The sequence below is a fragment of the Oncorhynchus mykiss genome, chromosome 19 (assembly GCF_013265735.2).
Source record: "Oncorhynchus mykiss isolate Arlee chromosome 19, USDA_OmykA_1.1, whole genome shotgun sequence".
Lineage (NCBI taxonomy): Eukaryota > Metazoa > Chordata > Actinopteri > Salmoniformes > Salmonidae > Oncorhynchus > Oncorhynchus mykiss.
This window is the reverse complement of record NC_048583.1, coordinates 37,110,417-37,127,916: the sequence shown is the minus strand read 5'-3', so window position 1 is coordinate 37,127,916 and position 17,500 is coordinate 37,110,417. Positions and strand designations below refer to the sequence as shown.

Here is a 17,500-nt window from a genome sequence, read left to right as displayed (position 1 = left end):
GGGGTAAAAAGTCAGACATCAGTCTAGTAATATAAATAGATTTGTTTGCAGCAGCATTGACACTGTAGAGCAGTCAGACGTGTCCAGCGACTGCCAAATATCTCCTCTTCATGGCTTAAGGCTCAGATAAGCTACTGTCCGTGGATACATCTCATTGTGTCTCCATATGTGACCAGGCCATGAGTTTACAACCTTACAGCCACTTAAGTCCCATTTCTACTGGCACTTAAATTCTCAAATTGGAGCTGGGTCGAGGGAAACCCGGTCCAGTGCAGCCCAGTTTCACAACTTGTGCTAGCTCCATTAGAATTCGTGCTGGTGACGCCGTTACTATGCAACCACCAGCTGATCACTGCTGGATGCTGACACCACGTTTAGCTAGCTCGTCTGGGCTTGCTGCTGTTAGCTAGCACACGGACAAGCAGTACTGCAGTAGTCAGACATGACACAAATGACCACCATAGCTGGTCCATAAGAACAGTCAGCCCTCAAATGCTAGCTACCTAACATTAGCTAGCAAATCAGAGTTGAAACAAGCTACCTAGCTAGCGTGAGCTAGTAGGAGTTTTAGCTGGCCAGGTCGTATTGAAAGATAGCTAGCTAGCTACATCATATCAAACCTGTTGTCTGGTTTGCTTGGTTAGCTTGCTAAATACATGGCTCTGAGTCTGGTTGGCACTGGCAGGAGTACAGGGTAATGTTAGTTACAGCATGGTGAGGGTGAATGAATCACATATTGGCTACCTAGCAACATGACATCATTTCTCATTTCTGGAGTCAGTGGATACGCAATTCCAGCCAGCCCACCAAGGCCAGCCCAACCCAGGTTGACAATGGACAAAGTGCCAATGGAAATGGGGCTTTAGTTCTCAATTCAATCAAACTTTGTAGTAGAATCACATATAAACCTATTTTGGTTTCTGTCAGTGACCGATCAATGGCCTCTTTATTCCTGATATTATTTATAGCACCTCGCTATAGCACCTGAATGAAATCATGAATACAGTAAGATTAAGAGATAGATGGAGCAGGCGTTCTGCTGACATTGCAGATGAGCATGTAGAACAGAGATGAAATGATAGACAGAGAAAGAGAGAGGAAAGAGAGAGAGATTCAGGCGGAGAGAGTGAGCACTGGCCCCAGAGGACCAGCCAACCTGACAGAAAATATTTGATATAATTAGTTTATCTGCTGGTTGGGGTAGATGGCTGCAATTGTGGTTGCAGTATGTGGAAGGGAGAGTTATCCATAGGCTTACAGTGGTGTGTTGGAGGGAGTTATGGGACTGGTCGGGGCAGTGTGTGTGTGTGTGTGTGTGTGTGTGTGTGTGTGTGTGTGTGTGTGTGTGTGTGTGTGTGTGTGTGTGTGTGTGTGTGTGTGTGTGTGTGTGTGTGTGTGTGTGTGTGCGCGTGCGTGCGTGTGTGTGTGGAGGGTTAAGGTGACCAGGTGTGACAGAGTGGCCCTGGGGCCGTTGTGTTAGGGAGCCAGAGCGGACAGGAGACATACAGAAGCTCCTTCTTTACCTGATCCATCTAAATCCAGTGAACCTCAGACAGGTATTCTCTATCTGTCCAGGCCTGCTCTCGCTCTCTCTCTCTCTACCCCTCTCTCTCTACCTCTCTCTCTCTGTTAGTCTTTCTCTTTCTCCTGGAATGGTGTCTCTTCCATAATGCTGTATCTACCTACCCCACCTATCATTCTTTCAATCTTCCTACCTCCCTCCCCCTTCCCCCCTATCCCTTTCCTAACACCATTGTAACCACATCCACAACAACCTTAATATATTATTTTGACCTGTTTTGTGTGTGTTCTTTTTGAAGTAGTTCTATATGGCTGGGTGCCCTATGGCTGCGAGACGAGGCCCATGCCAATAACCCCATCATGGAGGACCCTATAAATCAATACAGGCCTTTGTTTGATTCAGCAAGCTTTGCCAGGGTTCAGCTTGTTATGGATGAGGTATCAATAGAATAAGTGTGAAGCGCTGCACAGCGTGGGAGGAGAGTCCCCTAGGCTCCCAGTGCAAAGCAAGGCTAGAACAATCCACTTTTAATTGGAACGTGGCCTGAAAAGCTGGTAATTTGCAATTTGGGAGAGAGGTGAGAAATAAACGATGCAGCCCTCCCTTTCACCTCATTCCCCCCCCCCCCCCCCCCCCCCCCCACCCACACACACACACACACACACTCCTCGATGAAGTTATCAGAGGAAGCTGGAGGTATTAAGTCAGAACTATTATGCACAGCCAAGCTTAGTGAGAGAGAGTTAGGCTCACAATGAGGCCCCTATCAGTATAATCTGGGATTTCCCCCCAGCCTTATGAATATTTATCTCCCCCATTATCACCAATGATGTTTCAATTGCACCTTGCACTGAGCATGTGCAGGATGGGATGCCACCTCTCCTGTTTACAGTGACTGCTGAGAGAGAGAGAGAGAGAGAGAGAGAGAGAGAGAAAAGGAGCAGACATTGTTGTCCCTAGCCCCCAGACATCACTAGATGCTTTATTTTAGCCATTACTTGGAAGGGGGACATCCACATCAGTGTAATCTATGTTCATTAGTAAGGTCTGGTGAGTCTGATGAGGAGGAACAAAGCTGTAGCTCTAATACATTTAGTCCCTTTGCAATACTGCGTGCATGACATCGATGATTCTGGTCCCAGTGTATCAATTCCAATGCCTGTTCTATTGGTGCTTGACATTGGCAGCAAATGGTGGACTTTAGTGCTACATAACAGGCCAATATCCCTGGCCCTTCCAGCTGCAGTCTCTGAAAGCCCATGGAGAAACCATTCGCCCCAATGAGCTCTAAAGGCAAGTGGAAGCTCATAAATAGAGACTTGACTGTATAGACTTTGCATTTTATCTTTAAGCAGTTTCTGCTTTTATGGGCCAGGGACCTCTCCAAACAGGGAGGGAGAGAGGGGGGTGGAGAGAGATAGAGAGAGGTGAAGAGGATGGAAAGATATAAAGAAAGGGAAGAGAGAAGAAAAAGGAGAATAAGAATGAGGAAGAGAGAGAAAGAGAAAGAGAGCAGAGTCACAAATCTTGCTGCTATTCTAGTATGTGACATCTTCGCTCGTTTGCGGCTGCTCATTAACAAACAACACTGCTGTGAAATTGGTTTAATGACAAAGTAATAAAATTGCTATTCTGCTCACAGATGGCCCCAGGCACTGAGAGATTCTGCCAGGCTTACACTGGTTGCCCGGGCGCATTCAGCTGCTTATTCATGAAAACGGCATCCTTCACTTTTTCTCTTTCTTTCTCTCTCCACTCTATTTTTTTAAAACTCTACCTGCAAATGAAATAAATTAACCTACTTTCCCCCTTGTATTTTCCTTGAATTCTCTCTCTCCCACTCCTTTACTCTCTATGTGTATGAGCCTTTCTCTCCAGCCCTGGTGCTTGCTCTTTCCAGCTCTTACCCCAAACAGAAATTACCATCTTAAAATGAAAAGGAGGCTTGCCCACGCAAATGCAGCTCGACTTCATTTCAAACGCAGAGCCCTTGTTATTAAACGACCCACCAATAAAACCAAGCCATTGTAGAATAAAAGAGCCAAAATTAGATGTACAATGACTCTCTCTCTCTCTCTCTCTCTCTCTCTCGCTCTCGCTCTCTCTCTCTCTCCCCCTCTCTTTCTCCCCCCCTCTCTCTCTCCCTCCCTCGCCCTGTCTCTCTCTCCCTCCCTTCCTCCCTCTCTCGCCCTCCCTCCCTCTCTCTCTCTCTCTCTCCCTCCCTCGCCCTCTCTCCCCCCCCTCCTCCCTCTCTCGTCCTCCCTCCCTCTCACGCCCTCCCTCCCTCTCTCTCGTGCCCTCTCTCTCTCTCTCGCTCTCTCACTCTCTCTCTCACCCTCTCTCTCTCGCCCTCTCTCTCGCTCGCCCTCTCTCTCTCTCGCCCTCTCTCTCTCTCGCCCTCTCTCTCTCTCTTGCCCTCTCTCTTGCTCGCCCTCTCTCTCTCGCCCTCTCTCTTACCCTCTCTCTCTCTCTCGCCCTCTCTCTAGTCCTCTCTCTCTCACGCCCTCTCTCTCTCTCTTTCCCCCTCTCTCTCTCTCTCTCACCCTCCCTCCTGCCTTGTCTGGCTTCTTGTAGCATGTTGACCCCAACTCTGGAAAGGCTTGACTTGGTTACGGGAAAACAACTAAAAAAGGTCTTCACTTTCTATGATCATCTGAGTGTGCCAGCTTTTCTTAAGGAGCCAACTGTTTTTCAGAACTCCCCTCTCACACGGAGGTGGGTACCTCTCTCGCCCCATGACCATGGCGTGGTGGGCGCACTGTGCCAGCCTATGACCCAATGTGGCCCTTCATGCCCAGACAGGTGGACAGGGTCTTGTTAATCTCAGCCAACCATCATGGCTGGCACTGCCACCCATATCTCAGTGTGAGAACCAGTAAATGGATGTATGTGTGTGTGTGTGTGTGACTGAGCTAGACATTAGTCTCTCATCCAGTCACACTTATAGCAAAACGATGAACCAAATAAAACTGCAGCCCAACACAGAGGGATTCTGTTCTGGCAATAATCAAACATATGTTTTTCTCCTCCAAACATGGAAAATGGTTTAACTAAAGTGGGATTAATATTACAGCCAGATCAAATTGTCCTGGAGGGAGGGGGCTGTTGGTGGTGGTGGTGGGGGGGGGGGGGGGGGGGGGGTTGTTGGTGGAGTGAGGCACTTGGGATGTGACAACAGAGTCAATTCTGCTAATTAACTGCCAATTAGTGGTCCCTAAATGAGAGGGATCATGGTGCCCGTGTTGGCAGCGCCCGGCAAGCACACACACATACACATGCGCGCACACGCACACAAGAAATCACACACACACACACACACACACACACACACACACACACACACACACACACACACACACACACACACACACACACACACACACACACACACACACACACACACACACACACACAGTGGCAAGAAAAAGTGTGTGAACCCTTTGGAATTACCTGGATCAAATTTGATCTGATCTTCATCTAAGTCGCAACAATAGACAAACATAGTGTGCTTAAACTAATAACACACAAATTATTGTATTTTCTTGTCTATATTGAATACATCATTTAAACATTCACAGTGTAGGTTGGAAACAGTATGTGAACCCCTAGGCTAATGACTTCTCCAAAAGCTAATTGGAGTCAGGAGTCAGCTAACCTGGAGTCCAATCAATGAGCCGAGATTGGAGATGTTGGTTAGAACTGCCTTGCCCTATAAAAAACACACGCAAAATGTGATGTGAACCATGCCTTGAATAAAAGAGATCTCAGAAGACCTAAGATTAAGAATGGTTGACTTGCATAAAGCTGGAAAGGGTTACAAAAGTATCTCTAAAAGCCTTGATGTTCATCAGTCCACGATAAGACAAATTGTCTATAAATGGAGAAAGTTCAGCACTGTTGCTACTCTCCCTAGAAGTGGCCGTCCTGCAAAGATGACTGCAACAGCACAGCGCAGAATGGTCAATGAGGTTAAGAAGAATCCTAGAGTGTCAGCTGAAGACTTACAGAAATCTCTGGAACATGCTAACATCTTTGTTGACGAGTCTACGATACGCAAAACACTGAACAAGAATGGTGTTCATGGGAGGACACCACGGGAAGAAGCCACTGCAGTCCAAAGAAAACATTGCTGCACGTCTGACGTTTGCAAAAGTGCACCTGGATGTTCCACAGCACTACTGGCAAAATATTCTGTAGACAGATGAAACTACAGTTGAGTTGTTAGGAAGGAACACACATCACTATGTGTGGAGAAAAAAAGGCACAGCACACCAACACCAAAACCTCATCCCAACCACCAAAATATAGTGGCGGAGCATCATAGTTTGGTGCTGCTTTGCTGCCTCAGGGCCTGGACAGCTTGCTATTATCGACAGAAAAATTAATTCCCAAGTTTATCAAGACATTTTGCAGGAGCATGTTAGGTTATTGTCCGCCAATTAAAGCTCAAAAGAAGTTGGGTGATGCAACAGGACAACGACCCAAAACACAGAAGTAAATCAACAAAAAGAATGGCTTCAACAGAAGAGAATACACCTTCTGAAGTGGCCCAGTCAGAGTCCTGACCTCAACCCGATTGAGATGCTGTGGCATGACCTCGAGAGCAGTTCACACCAGACATCCCAAGAATATTGCTGAACTGAAACAGTTTTGTAAAGAGGGATGGTCCAACATTCCTCCTGACCATCATGCAGGTCTGATCCGCAACTACAGAAAACGTTTGGTGGAGGTTATTGCTGCCAAAGGAGGGTCAGTCAGTTATTAAATCCAAGGGTTCACATACTTTTCCCACCCTGTACTGTACAATTCTGTGAACGTAGAATTGTTTGTGTGTTATTGGTTTAAGTAGACTGTGTTTGTCTATTGGTGTGACCTAGATGAAGATCAGATCACATTTTATGACCAATTTATGTAGAAATTCAGGTATTTCCAAAGGGTTCACATACTTTTTCTTGCCATTGTAGATAGAAAGATATATACATCCACCCGGCTGCTACAACCTTCTGCAGTATATTTAGAAGTCCAGGGGACAAACAGAGCGGGAGAGAGGGAGAGAGGGAGAGCGGGAGAGAGGGAGAGAGGGAGAGAGGGTGGAAAGGAACTCAAATGCCTCTGTGTAAAACCCCAAAATGCTTAGATGAGTGAGAAGATATAAAAACACAAAACGAAGTTGGACCAATTTCAGATTACATTTGGAAAATATGAGTTATTATTTAGCATTTCATGACAGCTCCTCATGCCAAGTTGGAGGGTCATAAAGAAATCGTACATATCATAAAAAGCACTGTTTCTAAGTGTCTCCCTGGGCTTTCTCAAGGGGGAGGAAAAAGCTGCAGTAAGTGAAGTAACAAAAGCTAGCCTTCGTTTTTTTTTACCTACCCAGACACCACTATAGACACATGTTGTGTATCTAGTTATCCACACCACTAATAAGATGTTGCATTAGAATCTATAGCGGCATATGCCTCTCTACTGTGAGTCCAAGTCTGAGGGAGGGAGGGAGGGGGGGGAGGGAGGGGAGTGAGGGAGGGAGGGAGGGAGGGGGGAGGGAGGGGGGAAGGGAGGGAGGGAGGGAGGGAGGGAGGGGGGGAGGGAGGGGAGGGGGTGAGGGAGGGAGAGGGGGGGAGGGGGGATAGCATGCTGAGAAGGGAGTTCCACTGCAGTCAGGCTATATGCTAGCTAACACACTAACTATGGCAGGCTGATCTACAGCGAGCCGTATGGGAGAACAAATAGAGAAACTTTACTGATTCTGGCTGGATGGACAAAATAAACAGTGAGGCGCAGTCCAAACTGTGACATCACAAGTAGTAGATGAGGTGATTTTACTTAAAAATGGAATTTGGACTTTCGAGGGGCGCAGACAGACCCCCCCTCTATCACCTCAGCTGTGCCTCCCCCTCTACTGTCTATGGATCCCGTCTAGCCTGACTATCTCCCACGTTGGCATCAATGGGTACTTGGCGCCATGGTCTGGTGGATATCCATCCCCTTATCATGTGACCTGTGTTCTGACAGAGGCCAAAGGTCGCCCCCGTGTCTTAATAACTCACTCATTGTATTCCTTTCTGCCGCTAATTAGAGCCTCTCCCTCTGTGTGTGTTTTCCCTAGCGCCGAGCCCCAGTGAGGAGGTGGATAGGTAACAATAGAGTGTGGCTCAGTGCCCTCTTTATTGTTATTAGTGCTCCAGTGCTATGACACTCAGTCATTATGGCCTCAGAGCCTCTCGCTCTCTCTCTCTCTCTCTCTCTCTCTCTCTCTCTCTCTCTCTCTCACACTTTGTCTGTCTGTCTGTCTGTCTGTCTGTCTGTCTGTCTGTCTGTCTGTCTGTCTGTCTGTCTGTCTGTCTGTCTGTCTGTCTGTCTGTCTGTCTGTCTCTCTCTCTCTCTCTCTCTCTCTCTCTGTGTGCCATGGAAATGGCCTGCCTGCCTGCCTGCCTGCCTGCCTGCCTGCCTGCCTGCCTGCCTGCCTGCCTGCCTGCCTGCCTATGAGATGAGGGAATAATGAGGGGACGATTTCCTTCCTTTTTTTAGGCGCTGTTGCTCTCCTCAGTCGTCTGTCATCGGACTCATCTCTCAGGGCTGCGTAATAACCCTGTGTGTGTGTGTGTGTGTGTGTGTGTGTGTGTGTGTGTGTGTGTGTGTGTGTGTGTGTGTGTGTGTGTGTGTGTAGGAGTAAATAATGAATGGTGTGTTGATGGTAGTGAGCGGGGGCATGTCGTGCTGGGGCTGATGCTGAGACATGAAAGGATCCGGTCAGGCCCCATTTAGCCCAGACTGATAGAATAACACAGAGCTGCTGCATTCTGCTCACAATGACAACTGCAGCTGGATTCTACATTCTGGATCCTTGCCTCCAGTCCCCAAGCTGTTCCAAGGCATCTCTACCTGAGCCAAGGAAGGCCTGCTGATTCACCTCCTCTGCTCGGTGGAACCTCTAGTCACAACCCTCACCCTCCTTTTCGTCTCAAACAAATGTTTCAATGTTTTCCGACCACTCCCCAATACTGTTAGGGTGACACTAATCTCCACACTGTAAGCAGAGCAAACAAGACGCTAACTAATGGTGAACTTATGTCCCCCACCACACTGTACACACAGTGTCTACTCTACACACACAGAGGGTGCAGTGTCACTCTAACTATTAACACACACAAGGCCAGTGTTTGAGGAACAACTTACCCTGCCTCCTCCTCCTCCATTGCAAATCAGTGCAGTGATAAAGTGTACTTTAACCTGCACTGTTTGTTCCATATTAGCAACACTTGGCTAATGGGGTGTGGGCTGTATAAGACAACAGGTGAGGTTGTAAGCTAACAGCTTACAGTGACACTTAGTAGCTTCCCGCTAGCACTCAGCATATAGCTTTTAGCCTATAGCTTTCAAGGCTAATACGTTGTAAGGCCTAGTCTTTCTAGTTAAGGGACTTGGAAAATAACCAAAGGAATACTCCACAGCTGCAATAGTCCTTCGGGGGGGTAATACAGTTGAGGTGAGGGGCAGGTAAGTGTGCTGGGGGGAGGTTGGTGGAGGGCTTGGCAGGGTGAAAGGGAGAGAGAGGGAGATGCACCGTCCGTTGACACTACACAGAGCACCCTTGTGCCCTCCTCGGGCCGCGATTGTGCCGGTGGACAAAGCCGTGATTCAGGACATCCTCCCCCAAGGGGGAGAGCTGGAAACTGAAGACGGTGGCCGTCCCTCTCTCTCCCTCTCTCTCTATCGCTCTCTCTCTCCCGCTCTCTCTCTCGCTCTCTCTCTCTCCCGCTCTCTTTTCCCTCCCTCCGTCTATCTCTCTGTCGCGGGCCAATAACCCGGCAGCGCCCCAAATCAAAGGAAAGCAGCACACAATGCACTCCCTCGGCCAGCCAGGAATTTCAGAGGCCGTTTTTTTCTGGCCCCATCAACAGGAATTTCATAAGGCCGAAATATCCTCTATCATATCCTGGGTGGAGGGATGGCCCATCTCTCAGGGCCCTGGACCCGGGAGGAGACGACAGCAGACCAAAGAGAGAGGGGCCGGGTCCCAAACAAAGGACCATTTAACTCTACCTCACCACACCGCCATGCCTGGTTATAAAATAATCTCATTTCATCCTGTCTATGGCTCATCTTTCCTGCACCGTTAAACACCAAATAACACGGTGCTGGCTCCCAACGGCTCTCCCTTCCCCCCTCTATCCCACCACGCCACCAGAGACACCAGAGGCATGCCACCAGAAGCCACTATAAGCCTCTCTAATGACTTTATTTGTGAAAACAGATTCCTGGTGTGTTTTTGTTAGCTAGCGCTAATGTATAAGTGAAACTAAGGCCATGGGTTCTGGCTCACGGTGTGTCTGGGCTGGCTCTGGCTGGGAGACTGGGCTCGTGACGATGCATCCCGCCGAGACACATTTTCAGCCGGTTTATAAACAGATCGGCTGCATTTTTCTCTGATTCTATCTCTCTCTCTGTCTCTGTCGCAATTCCTCTCTCCCTCGTATTCTCTCTCCTCTCTCTCTCTCTCTCTCTCTCTCTCTCTCTCTCTCTCTCTCTCTCTCTTTCTCTCTCTCTCATTCCTCTCAGGTTAGTAGACTATTTCTGCATTAATCACCATGACACAGGCAAGGCAACTCAATTTTCTGCTCCTGTAGGTAAGGTGCGTGGCGTCCCGAAACAGCAGCACAGCGAGGCATGAAACAGGCAAGCGGGGGCTAATCTTTGGTTACTGGTGTAATTGAAATGCTATCCACACTGTAGGGTGCATTAAAGTCTGATAACAGTGGTTCCTGTGGCCAATTTAAGTAGCTTGACTTCCCTCTGCTAAAAAAAAAGGAGAGAGAGAGGGAAGGAACAAAATGGCCTGACAGATAAGGCAGACAAACCGAGCTAATTCTCCAGGCATGTTTCTCATTGTGATCCCGGATAAATTAGAAAAAAAATGAATCAAGGAACCAAAAAATCAATTGACCCTCGGGTGTCTTGTCAGGCTGCGAGTGTGATAAACCTAAAAGCTTGGTTAACGTCGGCCCGCCTGCACCCAACTGATAGAGCACTTTGTAAATGAACCCGCTTTGATAAATATATTAAGGAGAGCTGCGAATAAAAGGCAGGGACTTCTCATTTGTAAATAGAACCCTCGCTACATGGAATTAGAATGATAAAATGGGGTTCCATGTAATTAAGTTTGTGTAAGACCTGAAATCCGTGCAAATACCTTCCCGGAATTCTGAAAGGAAGCTGTCAGTTCAATTAATCTGAACATCACCCCGAGAATGTGCTGAACAAAATGAAGCCGTAGATAAAACCTGGGCTAGTATTTTGATACGTAATTCCTGTATCATTTCTGCTTCTGTGATCATTTTATTTAATCCACCACCCCCAGTTATGTGCTAAGCCATCTACAAAGAGACTGCTGGCCAGGCCACCGAAAACCTTAATCCACCATATAGCATGTGTAAAAAGGGGAGGGGGCGGCTGGTGGGTTTTGCTTGCGTGGCGGTGGTGGTGGTACTGGTAGTAGATGAAGGGGAGGTAAGGTGAGGGGGGGGGGGGCATGTGATCTCTCCTTTTTGCTTCAACCAATTCCAAGTGAATACATGTATATAAACAGCAGAGACTGGTGACTTCGTGCTAAACTCTTTGCTGATAAAGCCACAACATCCTTATACCTGGCGTCCAGGGATGCCACAAAGACATGTGTGTGTTCGGTGTGAGTGTGTGTGTGTGTGATGAGGTGTGGTAGGAGGGGGGACTGTACATAAACGGTTTTCACACTTTAGGAGTCTTAGCCGTCTTGGCTGGCGGGTGGGAAGAGGGAGACGAAGGCTTTTGAAAATGAAAGGCAGAGCGATGCTGGTGGCAGAGATAGGAGGACGTGAAGTCTTGACTCACCAGTTGTTTACTTGTAAGATGGTCAGGCCTGTGTCTTGGGCTAGCTGCTTTTTCTGTTCTTCAGAAGGGTACGGGTGCTACAAGAGAAAGACAGAGAGATAGACGAGATGAGTTTCTTTGCTCAAAGAGATAAACATAAATATCCCCGTACCGTATCACACTCAGAGAGGGCGAGAGCCGTGGCTGAGGTACGGATGTTGTAGCTCTCCAGTCATGACTATGTACAGGTGTATTGCACTGTGTGTGTTGTGGCATAACATGTATTGTGTAGGTGAAGACTATACCTCCCATGGCCTACAACTAACCCCGCCTCTTCCTAATGTATAGACATGACATACAAAGCATACACACGACTGCCCATACATAAACACACACACACACACACACACACACACGCAAACCTGTCAAGAGGAGGTCAAACAAGTTTGTCAAAACTGCCAACTGCGATAACTCGTCTTCCTCATTCCATCCAACACACACACTGACAAGCCTTTCAAACACACCATCCAACACACACAGCCTCTCTCCCCCTCAATCTCCAGTGTCTTAGACTCCCGTTTGTAATACAATATAGAAAATGAGTGTGTGAAGATTTGCATTGAATCCATTTATTTTCCTTGAATGTCTGAAGGGAAAACATGGTACTCTGGTTTCATACAGAGGCCAGTGTAGCGCTGAGAGGAACAGAATGATAGGAAATGTCTCCCCTCTCTCTCGCTCTCTATCTCAACACCTCTACCTGCAAATGTAATTCCCAGAGTGGAGCTGTAATGATACTATTTGTGTCAGATTCAATATAGCAAACATGAGATGATATAAATGGCAGACCTTGGGCCTGTTGTGTGTGTACACTGCTGTTGCTGCTATGAAGCATGACAAAACAACAGTGATCGCTGGTGACAGATGTCTTTAAGGGCCAGATTAGAGGAAAGTGTACACGCAAACGCAACAAACGAGTCGCTATGTGTTTCATTCAGCCGCGCAGCACACACACGACACACATACATGTGTGGATGGCATGCACACACAAACACACGACAGACACTGGGGTTTAAAAGGTGACATCTTAATCCTACTCATCTATCGACACACGCTTTACCCTCTGTCACCCCTCCTCCCTCCTTTACCCTCTGTCACCCCTCCTCCCTCCTTTACCCTCTGTCACCCCTCCTCCCTCCTTTACCCTCTGTCACCCCTCCTCCCTCCTTTACCCACTGTCACCCCTCCTCCCTCCTTTACCCTCTGTCACCCCTCCTCCCTCCTTTACCCTCTGTCACCCCTCCTCCCTCCTTTACCCTCTGTCACCCCTCCTCCCTCCTTTACCCTCTGTCACCCCTCCTCCCTCCTTTACCCTCTGTCACCCCTCCTCCATCCTTTACCCTCTGTCACCCCTCCTCCCTCCTTTACCCTCTGTCACCCCTCCTCCCTCCTTTACCCTCTGTCACCCCTCCTCCCTCCTTTACCCTCTGTCACCCCTCCTCCCTCCTTTACCCTCTGTCACCCCTCCTCTCTCCTTTACCCTCTGTCACCCCTCCTCCCTCCTTTACCCTCTGCCACCCCTCCTCCCTCCTTTACCCTCTGCCACCCCTCCTCCCTCCTTTACCCTCTGTCTCACCAACCATTACTTTGTTTCTTGTTTCAGTTTTTCACCAGACCAATGCAGGGTACGCATGTGATAGTAACTTCTAGCAATCTCATTTTGGCCCTATACTTTTCAATATAAAATAACTTCAAAAGATAATCATTGCTCCATTTTCTCATTTACAGCTACAAGAATAGATAATATAACTTGTTCTATCCTATCAGTAGAACAAACAGTAGAACATTTCTTCAGGTAACAATGTCTGTCTCAATGTTCCCTTTTTAATTAAATGAAAGAAGAAAAAAACATTTGAGGAATGCGCTCAATTAATAACAAACAAGGCTGGGATTGGACAAATAATGAATCAAGGCTGCAAGGAGGATTAATCTGATTCTACTTGTGTATGCAGTCCCTTTTAATATGCTAAAATCATTAACAAAGAAAGATGATAATGCTTATATAGAAATACATTGCCTGATTGCCAGGTGCTGACATTTTCTTGGCTGAAGCAGACCGTTTTTTTCTGTGTGTGTGTGTGTGTGTGTCTCCACCTTTATGAGCGTGTGTTTGGCTTTCTCTTCTCTTCCCTGCACAACAACATGTAATAAGAGTAAGGACCTTTCCTCCCTCTCCCTCCACTCTCAGCTTCCCTGGCTTCCTCACGTTAGTAATGACCTCGGCCACCATCAAAACCCACACAAACACTCTGACATGAACACACACACACACACACACACACACACACACACACACACACACACACACACACACACACACACACACACACACACACACACACACTAATGGGGAGCGGAGGTGAGGGGAGAGGAGCAGACAGGGCCAGATTGGAAATGGGAGTGGGTCATTTACATTGCATTAAGGCTTCCTCGGCCTCTCGGGCTCAGACCCGGTCATCAATCGCCGCACTGTCAGCCGGGCCGGGTGATAAATACAGCGGGCCGTGGCACGCCGTGGCCAGCAGCACCACATAATGAATGGTTTGAACAAACAAGAAAGATGTCTCATCAAGGAGAGTGGGGATGTTAAAGCCCCTTGCAGCAAAAAGCCCTGAGTAAGGAGATTTACTCCTAACCACATAGACACGACACAAAATAAAATCCTATTTCACTCAGCCTCCCTCCCTCCACCAGACCCCCCCAGCCTCACACACACACATACAGTATATATATACACGCATGCACGCACACAGTAAACGTGTGCCTGTGTCTTACAGCTTACAGCCACCCCCCTCTCCACTCCTCCTCCACCTCACCTCACCTCCTCATCTCTCTCGCTCTCACTCTCGTTCCCCCTGTTTCTACGAGTGAGAGTCTGCAGGCCACCCACAGCTTTACATTGTGGCAGCACTCTAAAGCATGGGGGCTCTGAATATCCCGGCCAGACAAAATGGACAGTGCTGCGGTCTAGGAGCTAATACAGGCCGGGGTGCTTTGTACACACAACCCAGAGAACCAGGCCATCATGGCAGGCTAGCGGTTAGAGGGCTACAGCAGCCCTGAAATTGGAGGAAGGGTATTTAGCCCTTTGAGCAACCTCTTCACGTTCATTTCCTCCGTAAAAAATCTAGGGCAGTAAATCACCAATGTCAAAGAAATAATATGAAAACCCGAGATAGATATACTCTGAGTGAGAGACAAATGTGTTAAGTCGAAAATAATAAATCATTCAGTGTTTTTGATTGTTGATTGTTTTTTTCTTTCCTTAAGATGTCTGTCCACCCTCAGAAGCATGAGTGTGACATGATTTCTTAATGGATGCAACACAAACCAAACCCACAGAGATCAAAGAGGTTATTGAAAATCTCCCTCAGCTAGCTTTGAATGGAATCAATAGAGCGAGTTACAAACACCAAAACCAATATCCTAAAAAAAGGAATTGGCCACAAAATCTAAAGCGCTCCATCCAGTCTATAAATAATTAGGCCTAGAAATGAGCTGCGTGTTTTATTGCTCAGTAAAGTGCGGGGCCGGCCTCTTGTGATCGAAACAGCTCTGTTAATTACACAAGCATGCGCTATCCCGCAACCACACTCCTCTAATTTCTACTATCTGACCCACAGATACACCCCCCGATACACCCCCCAATACACACACACACACACACACACGCACACGCACACACACACACACACACACGTGATGGAGACGTGCTGAGGTGAATGGTGTTCTACCAGACTGCAAGGTGTGTGTGTGTGTGTGTGTGTGTGTGTGTCTGTGTGTGTGTGTGTGTGTGTTTGTGTGTGTGTGTGTGATGGCTCTGTTGGCCAGATTAAGGGTGTGATGCTCTCTGTGCTCTCTGATAGTGCTGAATGTAATGGCCCCTGCGGTTGCAGCACATTACCAGCTGAGCTAGGCTTCCATCATTCCTCCCTACACACTCCTCCTTTAGCCCCAGAGAATACCCTGCCAGACCAGCTTTTCCACCTTACCCTACCTCCACTAGACCACTCTTACCCTTATCCCATATCCATCAATTCCTACTGCATCCCCATCCATTAAAATCTACTGGCTGTCTTGCTATGGATCAAATTCATATAAATATACAGTGGCCATTCCTACAACCCTCCCAAATGCGACTGTCCAGCCATTACCCCCCCCCCCTCCCCCCATCCCAACTTCATCTCACCCCCACCGCTTTATCCTCCTACACCCCCACCCCTTCACCCTGAGCCTACTGATGGATGACATCATCAGCGGCAGGGCCAGTGTGGCATGAATTATAGTCCCAGGCCACAGGGTTGCGGTGTCCTGAAAATCCATTCCATGCTAATGACTCCCTCCCTCCCAGGAAATCACAGGCCATTGGCTGTTTACCCCTAACGCCATGGCAACACACCACCAACCAACCTCCCATTTGTTTTGTTTTCCTCCCTTGTGCTGATTGGTGTAATTTGGTCCCATCGATGTCGCTATAGGCTTATTAAAACCATATATCCTTTCAATCTGTATTTCAACAATATTTAATAAAGACGCCACTTAGCAAACCAACATGATAATTGTTTGAGTGTCAAATATTTTTGACAGTATTGCTTATTGTGTTGATAGGACCGTATTGTGATAATGTGTTCCTTGGATCTTCGATTCTGCTTTATGCAGCAATGTATTGATGAAATGTAGGATTTCAGATATTTTCCAAATTGATTGCAATGTTATTTGTTTTTTAATCAAAGTGACTAGCAGGGATAATAATAATACTTACAGTCTAAATAAAAAGAAGCAAATGAAGGCATGACATTTTAATATGTACTCTGCATAGAGTTGGAGTAAGATTAGCACATTTTAATATGTAATCTGCATAGAGTTGGAGTAAGATTGGCACATTTTAATATGTAATCTGCATTGAGTTGGAGTAAGATTAGCACATTTTAATATGTACTCTGCATAGAGTTGGAGTAAGATTAGCACATTTTAATATGTACTCTGCATAGAGTTGGAGTAAGATTGGCACATTTTAATATGTACTCTGCATAGAGTTGGAGTAAGATTAGCACATTTTAATATGTAATCTGCATAGAGTTGGAGTAAGATTAGCACATTTTAATATGTACTCTGCATAGAGTTGGAGTAAGATTAGCACATTTTAATATGTACTCTGCATAGAGTTGGAGTAAGATTGGCACATTTTAATATGTACTCTGCATAGAGTTGGAGTAAGATTAGCACATTTTAATATGTAATCTGCATAGAGTTGGAGTAAGATTAGCACATTTTAATATGTACTCTGCATAGAGTTGGAGTAAGATTGGCACATTTTAATATGTAATCTGCATAGAGTTGGAGTAAGATTAGCACATTTTAATATGTAATCTGCATAGAGTTGGAGTAAGATTAGCACATTTTAATATGTACTCTGCATAGAGTTGGAGTAAGATTAGCACATTTTAATATGTAATCTGCATAGAGTTGGAGTAAGATTGGCACATTTTAATATGTAATCTGCATAGAGTTGGAGTAAGATTAGCACATTTTAATATGTAATCTGCATAGAGTTGGAGTAAGATTGGCACATTTTAATATGTACTCTGCATAGAGTTGGAGTAAGATTAGCACATTTTAATATGTAATCTGCATAGAGTTGGAGTAAGATTGGCACATTTTAATATGTACTCTGCATAGAGTTGGAGTAAGATTGGCACATTTTAATATGTACTCTGCATAGAGTTGGAGTAAGATTAGCACATTTTAATATGTAATCTGCATAGAGTTGGAGTAAGATTGGCACATTTTAATATGTACTCTGCATAGAGTTGGAGTAAGATTAGCACATTTTAATATGTAATCTGCATAGAGTTGGAGTAAGATTGGCACATTTTAATATGTACTCTGCATAGAGTTGGAGTAAGATTAGCACATTTTAATATGTACTCTGCATAGAGTTGGAGTAAGATTGGCACATTTTAATATGTACTCTGAATAGAGTTGGAGTAAGATTGGCACATTTTAATATGTACTCTGCATAGAGTTGGAGTAAGATTAGCACATTTTAATATGTACTCTGCATAG

General features: G+C 46.4%; 1 protein-coding gene across 11 annotated transcripts in view; it reads right to left on the bottom strand.

Moving 5' to 3' along the window:
* The window catches only part of LOC110497754 (homeobox protein Meis2), a 111,039-nt gene that overhangs the window by 19,711 nt on the left and 73,828 nt on the right, over positions 1-17,500 (bottom strand). For all 11 annotated transcript variants that reach the window (XM_036954721.1, XM_036954720.1, XM_036954726.1 and 8 more), the window contains one exon: positions 11,396-11,472. In XM_036954721.1, the coding sequence (XP_036810616.1) occupies positions 11,396-11,472 (77 nt within the window). The remainder of the gene's footprint in view (positions 1-11,395; positions 11,473-17,500) is intronic.